Genomic DNA, 11,649 nt, shown 5'->3' with positions numbered 1-11,649 from the left:
CTCACAAATGATAGTTTATAACATTGCGATATTAATTATTTTTATGGTATCAATAATATATTTAAATTAATTTTTATTTATTTTTAAATGACATATATTGATTTATATATTTGATTTATATTTATGATATATTTTAAATTGATAAAAATATTATTTATTATATGTTCTGAAAACCACGAGTAGTAAAATAAAATAAAACATCTCACTCACAAATGACGTTATATAACACTGCAACACTAATGCTTTTTTTCATTTTTTGTGGTGAATATGATTTGTCCTTTTGAATCCAAATAGAAAAGAATAAAAAGAATGAGAGAGAGAGAAAGCAGAGTTATTCTTGGTGTATGAGTTTATTTACTTTGTTGGCAAATTTAATTTGAGTTTAGTGAGTGGATTAATGAGCTACTTAGAGAAATTGCATGCTAACAAGTTTATTATCAAAATGAGATTCATGTGTGCACTACATAAAATGTTTCTAATCATGAGCACACTCAATCTCTATGTTGTTATATTTATTTAATTTAGTAAAAGAGCATAAAAATAAAATAAATAGCTTATAAGCTGTTTAAATATTTTAATTTTAAATAAAAAGCTATTGATAAAATCAGTGTTGAGAGGGAATGTTGTTTTGTTAAAAAATAAAATAATTTAACTTATAATATTTTAAATAAAAAGCTATTGATAAAACATGAAAATACTCATCTTAAAACAAAATTCATTTATATATATATATATAAATGAAACACTTTTAACCTACAAACAACAATTTGCAACACTATTACACCATTTTATTTTTAATAATACCCTTAAATTGAATTTTTTTTCTTTCTTTATTGATTTTTTGAAATACTAGGCGTTGCTAAATAATGTTCATATTTTAAATTATATTATAACTAAGAATCAAATATATAAATTAAAAAATCACATATCCACAAAAAAAATTAATTTAAGATATTATCGACATAACAATAAAAATTAATACAGTGATGTTACAATAGTTTCATATATTAAAAAAATTAATTGTTAAAATTATTTAATTAGAGAATTTTCAAAATTAGTATGATAGTATTATTAATGATGGTTTATAAATTTATAAAATATGTTTTATAGTGTGAGACACGGATGGAACGCCAACGCCAAGATGGCTAGTTTGAATAAAACGCAAAGGGTGTTACCGACCAACGGCAAAATCAACCGAAAAGATTGGACACGCAGAAAGTCGTACGACGTCGTTCCAGATATTAATTCCTTGATTTGTTGTTCCAGTGGAGTTGGGAAAAATGGTCTTTCTTGAGACAGATAGATAAAAGTGTGTGAGAAGTTTGGTGACCTGTTTGTTTTTTTTCATTCTTATTAATTTCAAGGGGGAAAAAATAAAGCTGAAGAGTATTATTTCTGACCTTCTTTCTCTGCCTGTAAATTGTAAGAGAAGTTGTTCTCCTCAAACCTCTCTATTCCTAGACAAGGACTCCAAGATTCAAATATTGTTGGCTCACGTTAACATCCTGCGCCCCCTCCTCCTCCGTAGCACCTACGTATTATATACATTTGATAGCCGTATAAGAAGCAGTACAGGCTTCATTTGCAATTACAGAACGAGGGACACGTTTTTTGGCCAAAATGGATGCTTTGTGTTTCAAGGCAGGGATCCATGGTATGGTGGCTCCGCCGATCGCTGCTGCCGGAAATGGGGATCTTCGACTGAGTGAGAAGGCGTCGGTCTCGTCGGCGCAGCAGAGGACTCTGCCGTGGGGTTTTACTTTCCGGCATCCGCTCAGATCTTTGTGGCCCGGAGGCAAAAATCGGTGCGAACCTGCAATCGCGGTGGATGATGCGGTCCTGGTGGAGGAAAAGGAAGATGATTTAGAAAGCGACGAGGAAGGGCGGAACGGAAATTGGGTTTTTAAGATTCTGCATGTGAGGTCTCTCTGGAAAGAGGGAGAAAAAGATGGTGAATTGACGGGAGATATCGAGATAAAATCGGATGGAGACGATGAGAATGCTGGTGAAGATGATGAAGAGTGCGATGCGTGTGCGATTGACGATGCTGACGATGACGAAAAGATTGAATTCAATAGAGAGTCATTCTCGAAACTACTTCGTAAGGTGCCTCTCGCAGAAGCTAGATTATATGCTCAGATGTCTTATTTGGGAAGTTTGGCTTATTCGATCCCCCAAATCAAGGTATGCTTTTCACTTAAACCTTTTGGTTTATTAATGGGCAGACGATGATCTACTTCTATCATGATATGCTTTCTCCTTTTCCATGAGATGGTCTTTTTATGAAGAATTTAACGCCGCCGACCGATTTTCTAAATTCTTTATGATTTGTGAAAATTGTTTATTAATTGCATTTCTTGAGAGTTTTGGACGAACGTTATTCTTTCATTTCTTTCTGGGATAGTGGTGCTTGGATTGTGAAATTTCTGGAATTTTTGAACTTCGTGTTGAGACTGTGAAGGATTGGTGATACTATTGGTAAAGTGGATTGAGATTCTAGCCTGTCCGTAAATATTGTTGCTATCATTCTGCAGTTTGAGGTGGTGTAGGTTTGGGTGGTTTTTCATTTAACATTTGTATGTTATGAGGTTTTTCTGGCTGTCTTTGAGTTGTGTGGTTGATTTGTTGAAAGCCTAAGCTAAATGCTCCGACTTTATGCACAGAGTAGTAATTTTCTGCTGATTGGTTTTTGTGAACTGGCCTTACAGCCTCGGAATCTGCTTAGATATCATGCACTGCGATTTGTGACTTCATCCCTGGAGAAGAAAGAACAGTCGTCGAATGTTGAGAGGGAGAAGTTATCAGGTGAAGAGGGACAAAAAGAAGCTCAGGATGCATCAGAAGCTCAGGATGCCAAAGGCAATGGAAGAGAGCAGCCTGAAGGAGGTGAAGCACAATCTGACCAAAACCGCATAAGTGCATCTGCGGCTTATCAAATTGCTGCTTCTGCTGCTTCGTATTTGCATTCTCATACCAGAAGCATTCTTCGCTTCAAATCCTCCAAATTGATGCCAGATGAGGATTTGGATGAAGAAATCAATGCAGGCACGGGCAATGTCGATATGATAAATCAGGACATGGCCTCATTGATGGCAACCACTGATTCTGTGACTGCAGTTGTTGCTGCAAAGGAGGAAGTAAAGCAAGCTGTTGCAGATGATCTTAACTCAACTTGCTCTTCACCATGTGAATGGTTCGTCTGTGATGATGATCAGAGTGCGACGAGATTCTTTGTCATACAGGTAGGATACTTTGACCCTTGTTTGTAAAGAAGTTTCACCTCTTCAGGATCCTTTTCTTGATTGGTGCCTGGAAGGGATTGTTGGTATATTCTCCATCTCTTTCATTAGAACGCCGGAGTTATGCCTGTGGAGAATATAACCAAACACCCAATTAAGCATTTAGCTGCATTTTCCGTGTCTGATTAAATTATATATATATCAGTAAGCTGGATTGTTTCTAAACCTATTGCTTACAGGGATCTGAATCACTAGCTTCATGGCAGGCAAATCTACTGTTTGAGCCCATTCAGTTTGAGGTAATTATCTATATGCTTTTTGAAGCTCCGGGACCATTTCTCTGATTATTTTAAGCAGTAGCTTTTAGATGTTAAAGGTGCTTTCTAGATAGCCATTTTTGCTAAAGGTTTCTGTGAGTTGATGTGGGTTTTATGAGAACCCACTTTGAAAGCTACATGTTAAAGAAAATTGATGCATCTTCTGTCTTCAGGGGCTGGATGTTCTTGTGCATAGAGGTATATATGAGGCTGCAAAAGGGATTTATGAGCAGATGTTGCCTGAAATTCGTGTGCACCTCAAATCTCATGGTGATCGTGCCACATTCCGTTTTACGGGCCACTCCCTTGGTGGAAGTTTATCATTGCTAATAAATCTCATGTTGCTGATAAGGGGTGAAGCGCCTCGTTCTTCTTTACTTCCTGTTATAACTTTCGGTTCGCCATCAGTTATGTGTGGAGGGGATCGCCTGCTCCACAACCTAGGGTTGCCTCGCAATCACATCCAGTCGATCACAATGCACAGAGACATTGTTCCCCGAGCTTTCTCTTGCAATTATCCTAACCACGTTGCTGAATTTCTTAAGGCTATAAATGGGAACTTCCGCAAACTCTCATGTCTCAGTAAACAGGTATATATTTACTGTTTTAAAACTGTTATGCCAACCTTTTACTCTAATAAAACTTCACCCTTGACATATTTACATATGCTTCAGCAGAAGCTGTTATATGCTCCAATGGGAGAGTTTTTAATTCTGCAGCCAGACGACAAATTTTCTCCAAACCATGATCTTCTTCCTTCAGGCAGTGGTCTATACCTTGTGACCTGTTCAGAATCAGATCTTGCTAAGGCAGAGAAGCAGATCCAATCTGCACTGGCTGTATTTTTAAACTCACCACATCCTCTTGAGATATTGAGCGACCGTTCCGCATATGGTTCTGGAGGAACCATCCAAAGGGACCATGACATGAACTCTTACTTGAAGTCTATTAGGACTGTAATCAGGCAAGAGCTCAACCGCATAAGAAGAGCCAAGCGAGAGCGCCGCAGGAAAGTTTGGTGGCCGCTCGTGACACCACGTGGAGTCAATGCTGGTATTGTTGTTAGCAGGCCGGTCATGTCAGGCAACATGATGGGGCAAGGTCAGTTGAATTTCTCGGGGATGGTTCAAACGGGTACAGAGTCTTTGAAACGGTTTAGTAGGTTGATTGCATCACAACACATGCATTTGCTTGTGGTACTCTTTTTCCCTGCTAGATTGCTGATATTGACAACGTGTAGTTTGATCAACATTCATTGACCAAACAAGTAGACAGTTGGTGATTCTTATTCCCAGACAAATGGCTGGCGATAACAGTAGTAGATGATTCTTTATTGGTTTGGCTACGGGGGCAAGCAACTTGTGTTCCCTGGTTTATAGATGGGGGGCATTGCAAAGGATTTGTGTAGACATTGATACACAACATACATGCTATCAGATCCTTCTATTCTTTTTAAGTAAAATTTAATTAAAACCAATGTTGTCTTGTTTATTTTTGCACATGCAGCAAAAGCATTCACGGGCAGTTCCGCTAAGTTCCAACTGATTTTGCAAATACAGGGAAAAGTTGAACTCGGTTTGATCAGACGTGAATTACTTTCATAACATGTATAATTACAATGGTCTAAATAAATTAACATATATATAGGAGAATAATTTTTTTCACACCCTATAACTGATGGTCCTCTTACGGACGTTATAAACTTCGTGATTTTCTTTGATAATGAAATATCAGGTTATTGTTGCGTAGTTGCAATAAACATGTGATATGTTCACCTCGTTGGCATTATTTGTGGACTCCCTTTTCACTATCACGGCAATGCCACATTCATGGGAGAAATTGTAGTTGCATGAGTGAATATTAACCATACATTTATACAGATAAAGACTCTCAGAGGCATCCACTGTAGATAACATGAAAATGTTGTTGGGAATGTGCTAATTTGACACGAAATGTCGAACAATTATACACTCAACATCAGAAAATATCAGCCATGATTTGTGGTGGAAGGGTATTTCCTATTTCCAATTTAAGTAGCATTTGTCGCTGTTATCAATGTCATAATTTGATTGATGTAGCAGAAATATAGGCAGTTTAAGCAATTCTGTTATCAGATGCAAAATAGTTTCTTGTACTTGCATCTCTCTTCTGTTGCCATTTTCTAAATGTTATCCTTTTACTATACGAGGTAATTAGCAATGTGTATTATTTGCAATTCTTGGAAAGTTGAAGGTCATTATATAATTTACTCAAATTGCTGTATATGGGATGTTAGTATGAACTCAAGCAGGCCCCACATCATGCAAAGATTAAAATCCATATGACAGAAAGAAACGCACTGAGTTGGGACCATAACGTGCCCAAGTTGAAGCCGTGTTAGCCCCTGATATTCCATTCAAGCTGCATTGGGTGACAAAATAAGGGTCTCATGACGACTCTCAGGCCTTATTATCTATCCATCCAACAAGGCAGACGGCACCCTGCTCGGTCTGCATTACATGTGGGTCAATATCCATCCCCTTTCTGCCGGTGCTGCCTCTGCTCTTACAACTTGGATGCAGAGGGATTGTGCCAAACAACTACTAGATTTGGATGCAGAGGGATTGTGTCAAACAACTACTAGATTTGACTTACTTCGAACAGATATCTGTCACTCCAATTTGATCCTTTTTTCGTGGGATGCTTTTCCGCGTGGTTTTTAAACAGCCTAAAATTTGTAGAGAGAACAGTACTGTTAGATATGCTTCAGTGAGCATGGGCTGCCCTACTGATGCATTGAGGGTTCTTAATGAATTTTCCATGCCAGCCACAAGAAGTAGATATTCTTTTCGCCCACCATGACTCATTTGCATCAGCTTGTCATCAACAGAGCTAATAATAAAGACAATAATAGCTCAGCAATGATAATTGAGCTGGGCATCCTAATTCTACCTACACTTTATCATCAAAAGCAATTCAATGCGGGTCTCTAAAAATCTAGCATCAATATCATCGATCACGTTTTCCATTGAATGAAAACAATTCCAATCACCAGTCTATAAGATCTAAGATTGGTAACAAGAAACACCTTGACCAGAGAACATAGAAAGGTGGGCAGGCGAGAAAGAGCTATTACACCATGCCTAGATAATCAATTGCTGAAAGGATAATATCAGTCAAGAGACATATCTCAATTTTCAGAAACTCTCAGTTGTGCATCCGATGAACAGTTATGTTCTTGACAACTCTGACAAACTCTTATATATATAAAACGGAAAGATCACTCATACAGCAGCAAGATATTAAGTAGCTTTCAACCTTAGAGGAGGAAGAAAATATACAGTATGAATAATTCTCTATTACACTCGTTAAGATTCAATAAATACCAGTGAGATTTATTACAAGTTTGCTGTAGTCAACAATATGGAGAACTTCATCGTGATAAAAGTAAAAAGGAAAAATATCAAGTCCTATCACATAGTGTGACACATGTATAGTCGTCAAAGCAGTTCCCAAGCTAGAGATGGAAAAAGTATTATTTTCAAGATTTTGTCCAGAGATACAAATTCTTGCTTGGGAAGCAATCAGAATGGACCTTGAAGTAAAGGTAAAAGGAGCAAGTTTGATGTTTGATATTACACATAGCTACGGCCAAACACATCATCCTCAGAGAAAAGGATATGCCTTATATCTATAAATTGATTTTACCAGCTAAATACCAGGAGTGGATGGCAAGGCTACCGAATGACAGGATATTAGCAAGAGAAGACAATCCATGAATCATTCCGAATTTCTTGTTCATGGCAGCAAGCTTCGGATTCTTCTTGGCAACTTCTTGGTTCTTGGTCCACCCAACTTCTTCCCCAATATTTGCTTCTCTCTCTATCTTGTGCCTTTGTTTCATCATCTGCTTGGCATTGAATAAAGAGAACAGAATATCATGCTATATGTTTTATCAAGGCAGTTTTGAAGAAGAATAATGTTTCCAAAATTTGTTTAAATCAACTAGGAAAGCTGTTTTGCTTGTAAAAAGTTCTTCACAGTAAGAAAATATCAGTCATTGCAACTAAGAGGGAAGGGAAAACCATTAATCCATGTTCCTTCTTTCCTCCTTGTGGTCATATAGATACAGGCGTACGAAATGAACTAATACTACAATTCTATTCTGCATCTAAGTCTATTAACACTCCTCAAGGCCCTGAGTTGTACATGCAAAATATGAGTACACCAACAACATCAATTCAGTTGTAACTTAAATTAGGTACTGCTGGTGCAAAGTTTCTTCAAACAAATGTGCAAAATTGTCCATCAACTCCTGCAAACATAATTCAAGCGATGTAAAGAAAATTAATAAAGAAGCTAGAATCATTTGCACCTCGATGGTCATGGGAGTAAAAATAATAAGATTGCTCAGATTGAAAGCAAAGGCAGTGACCAGGAACCCAAGCTGGTACTTTTCGGCAGCTCCTGAAGTCTTCCATGGGTGCAAGTAGCCGAATGCCCCTACTGCAATTGCACAGCAAACCCCCACCATGGAAAAGTATGCTGGAAACATCTTGCTCTGCAAATTCCCAAATTGATGCCTCGGCAAATTTCTAAGGAAACAATATGAACAGTATCACAGTGAAAACAATATTTCAAAAGCTCTAGAATTAATGTGATGGCATACTTCTTCCTAAATTCAACATTACATTTACATATAAAGTATCCATATTACAAATTATAGAAATTCAGACAACTTGAAGCTTCACCAAACCACAACAACAGATATACAACATTAACAGAGATATCGAGTTAGATAATTTCACAAGTATTATATACACATAAATATATGTCGCTCCCATTCTCCAAATATAAACCTTCCTACAAAATTTAGTCCACGTTACTATGAATCAAACTTTCACAACCATTGGATAGCAAATTTCTACACAACGACCGCAAGATGGAGGCGTCATTCTTTAAATTCACAAGCTTTAAACAAAAATATCACCATTCCCATTCCTAAACTCAAAATTACCTACAAAACCTATTCATATTATCTATAAAATGTAAAATTACAGGAAAAGAATAGGAGAAATAGAAGAGAGAGATCTTTACTTGAACATGATGATGCCGCCAATGAAGGTAACCCATAAAGCAGCGCCCCAGGCGGTGGAGAAGCAGAGGAGGTGAGCCAACTTCAGTAAAGTGATGAGCAGCGGTGAGTTATAGCCGTCCGATTTTGATCCGAAGGTTTCCGGCGAGAAAATGACCCCGACTGCTAAAAATGCCACCGCGGTCAAAAATCTTGTCATCCAAGCCATCTTTCAATTCTTGATAGATCCCGAATTCAGGACTGAACTTTGATATATAGCTGTGCAAAGCGTTTATTGACCGGTGAAGGAAGATGAAGTTTCTGTATTTACCTACCTACCAGTGCTGCTGCTTCCAGAAGTTCAATGTGTGGATTATGGAATATGAAACCAGAGTCGATGGACTAAACTACCCCTCCAGTTTGAAGGAATTTAAAGATTTATTAAAGCGGCCGCGTGGGACACGTGGGCTTATCAGGTATTCCTAGCAGCCCGTAAACGTTGGCCCATTTACTGTTACTTATTTTCTGTTGGGCCCACTTTTGGCCCAGAAATAATGGGCCGGAAAGTCCACGTGGCCCACCTCATAGAAGGATAGGACTGCGAGCAGACACGTGTCCTACACCGCCCAATTTTTCCTACTCCCGCCACTGCATCAAAATCAAAATGAAACTCCACCGAAACAAATCCCTCCTTCACTGTAACTTTCCAATTTTACCCTCCTCTTCTGCCTTAATTCGCCCATTCCCCTTCTTCCTCCGGAAGCTATTGCAAAATAATTTTCCAATGTGCTGCAACACTTTGCTGTGAGTGAAAGCTGTTTTCCAATCGAAAGTGTAAGCTTGCTTTGCATATTCCTTTTTCGGCCATCTCTCTGTAAATTTATTGCCTACGGTGATTCACCGTACAGTACGTGCTCTGCAATCACTGTTTGAAGTCCAATGCTGGAAAGCAAGCAGATTTTAGCGTATGACGACCCGTCGAAGACTTTTCTTGGAGTTCGTTTTGTTCTCCTTGGATTCGACTCCGTTAAAGAAGACAAGGTTTTATTTCGATGAAGTTTGTTCTTGGATTAGTTGTGTTTGTACCTTTTTGCTTTATTTTAAGTTTTCACCTTGCCCCTCGAAAAAAATGACCTTTATATTTTTCTGTTGGATTGATGTTTAGGTTCGGTCGAAGCTTTTGGAAGGCGGGGGAGTTGATGCTGTAAATTATGGACCGGATTGTAACCACGTGATTGTTGATAAGCTTGTTTATGTAAGTTAGTAAAATAAAAGTTAGCCCCATTGTTCTTACTGTTTAGGATTCAGGACATTGATCGCAGTGTTTGGATTTGTTTCGTTTGAATTGGGAGAAATTGTACAGAAGAAGCTGGTGTGGAGATGTATTGGAGGTGATGAGTGCATGTTTGGGACATAGACACACGCATAATTTGTGTTTCGAGAAATGGATTTTTATGGCTTGTTGTTAGTGTTAGTGTTGGTTATATGATTTGGTATAGATGTATACTGCGTGTTATGATAAGATGATATAAATGCGATGATTGGCAGTTATAGATAATAGATATGTGTAATTATTTGTAGCGCCGCATAGGTATATATATGTAATTGGATAACATAAGTATATGTGATTGGTAATGATTGAACTTTTTCGGTTTTGTGAAGAAAATTCCCCCACAATCTGCTGGCGGATCACGATTTATATTGGGAGTTGAGAAATGTAACACCAAAACACAAGCAAACATTAGCAAGTAACACATTAAAATGATCGGTGGGGCCTTTCTAATTTTGGATTTGTTCTTGTTCTTTTATTTCTTCAGTGGAGACTCACGCACTGTTTCTTGTTAAGTTGTATAAGCCTTAAACTGGAATTAGGGATACTTTCTTTCATAATTCAATATACTTTCCTTTATTGATTTTGATTCCATGAGTCCCAGTTTATGGCTCAGGCATGCGATTAATGTTGTTTGTTCATGGTGTAGGATGATCCCATATGCGTAGCTGCACGAAGAGATGGCAAGATACTGGTAACTGGACTATGGGTTGATCACAGTTTTGATGTGGGAATGCCTGTTGATCCTAACTCTGTAAGTTTCTCTAGTACATCCTTTCCCCCCCTGATTTTTACTGTGTTTAGTTTCCTGAAGTATTTCCTATCCTAACTAGATTGGCCTTCTTAAAGCATGAATGTGCATTTAGCTTGCAATATTTATTTGTATTTGTACAAGTTGCCTACTTGTGTATAATTGTTCTGGTTTGTATATCCATCTGCACTTTTGAATGTAATACTTGTCAAGATTCAGTTTCTTCTCCCCGCTAAAGTTTATCTTGTGAGTTGTAGCTTGAGTTTTGCGGAAACTTGTTGGGCTACTATTTATTTTTTCCATTTTTCACCTTTCGTCTTCTTACTCTTCTCTTCCTTTTTGGAGAAGTCTTGTAAAATATATCGATGTGGGTGCACCATATTTTATAATCTTTGTTACTTCATGCTTCAGTGTTGTACTTCACTGCACTTCCTATACTATAAATGACCTCATAAGCATTATCCTAAAAGCATTCAGTACTGTTTCCATGCTTTTTAACTTACAGGTCATGTATAGGCCCATGAGAGATCTGAATGGTATTCCAGGTGCCAAATCTCTGGTTGTCTGCTTAACTGGATACCAGCGACAGGACCGAGATGATATCATGGTTCTCACAATTATTTACCCTCTTCTGCTTTTAACACTAATAAAACACAATTTTCTACTGTTTCATGTTCCATTAAATATTGTGTCATCACATCTTATGATGTCCCACTTTCTTTCATAGACTATGGTGGCGCTGATGGGTGCAAATTTTTCGAAGCCATTGGTGGCCAACAAGGTTACTCATCTTATATGCTACAAATTTGAGGGTGGGTTCTCCTTCATCCTGTTTGTCCATGAGATTCAGTTTATAAGATTTTGGTCTCCGCTTGTTATTTCTATGTCATCATCTTGTGTAAATTTGTAGTTTTCAGATTGTTAAGAAAATGAATTCTTTAAGGATAGCATTTTTCTCC

At 37.7% G+C, this 11,649-nt stretch overlaps 3 protein-coding genes across 5 annotated transcripts in view; 2 read left to right on the top strand and 1 right to left on the bottom strand.

The window, feature by feature from the left end:
• LOC105163063 lies at positions 1,267 to 5,033 on the top strand. Of its 3 annotated transcripts, none has more exons than XM_011081274.2 (5): positions 1,268 to 2,184; positions 2,709 to 3,242; positions 3,479 to 3,538; positions 3,730 to 4,146; positions 4,231 to 5,033. In XM_011081274.2, exons 1-5 carry the CDS (start codon positions 1,621 to 1,623, stop codon positions 4,813 to 4,815), a joined length of 2,160 nt encoding a protein of 719 aa, XP_011079576.1. In that variant the 5' UTR covers positions 1,268 to 1,620; the 3' UTR covers positions 4,816 to 5,033. The 3 variants fall into 3 exon arrangements, with proteins under 3 accessions (XP_011079575.1, XP_011079576.1, XP_011079577.1); XM_011081275.2 differs by having other exon boundaries at positions 1,269 to 2,184; positions 4,234 to 5,033; XM_011081273.2 differs by having other exon boundaries at positions 1,267 to 2,184; positions 3,730 to 5,033.
• Positions 6,874 to 8,987, bottom strand: LOC105163062 (transmembrane protein 205). Its single transcript, XM_011081272.2, has 3 exons — positions 8,633 to 8,987; positions 7,911 to 8,130; positions 6,874 to 7,442 (listed from the first exon to the last, which is right to left on the bottom strand). Exons 1-3 carry the CDS (start codon positions 8,836 to 8,838, stop codon positions 7,227 to 7,229), a joined length of 642 nt encoding a protein of 213 aa, XP_011079574.1. The 5' UTR covers positions 8,839 to 8,987; the 3' UTR covers positions 6,874 to 7,226.
• The window catches only part of LOC105163061 (BRCT domain-containing protein At4g02110), a 6,436-nt gene continuing 4,048 nt past the window's right edge, over positions 9,262 to 11,649 (top strand). Inside the window, exons 1-5 of the mRNA XM_011081270.2 lie at positions 9,262 to 9,650; positions 9,775 to 9,864; positions 10,589 to 10,693; positions 11,196 to 11,297; positions 11,418 to 11,502. Of these exons, the coding sequence (XP_011079572.1) occupies positions 9,549 to 9,650; positions 9,775 to 9,864; positions 10,589 to 10,693; positions 11,196 to 11,297; positions 11,418 to 11,502 (484 nt within the window). The 5' untranslated portion in view covers positions 9,262 to 9,548. The remainder of the gene's footprint in view (positions 9,651 to 9,774; positions 9,865 to 10,588; positions 10,694 to 11,195; positions 11,298 to 11,417; positions 11,503 to 11,649) is intronic.

This window comes from Sesamum indicum, linkage group LG6 (assembly GCF_000512975.1).
Source record: "Sesamum indicum cultivar Zhongzhi No. 13 linkage group LG6, S_indicum_v1.0, whole genome shotgun sequence".
In the NCBI taxonomy this organism is placed as follows: domain Eukaryota; kingdom Viridiplantae; phylum Streptophyta; class Magnoliopsida; order Lamiales; family Pedaliaceae; genus Sesamum; species Sesamum indicum.
The sequence above is the reverse complement of the archived record's forward strand: the minus strand, read 5'-3'. Positions and strand labels throughout refer to the sequence as shown.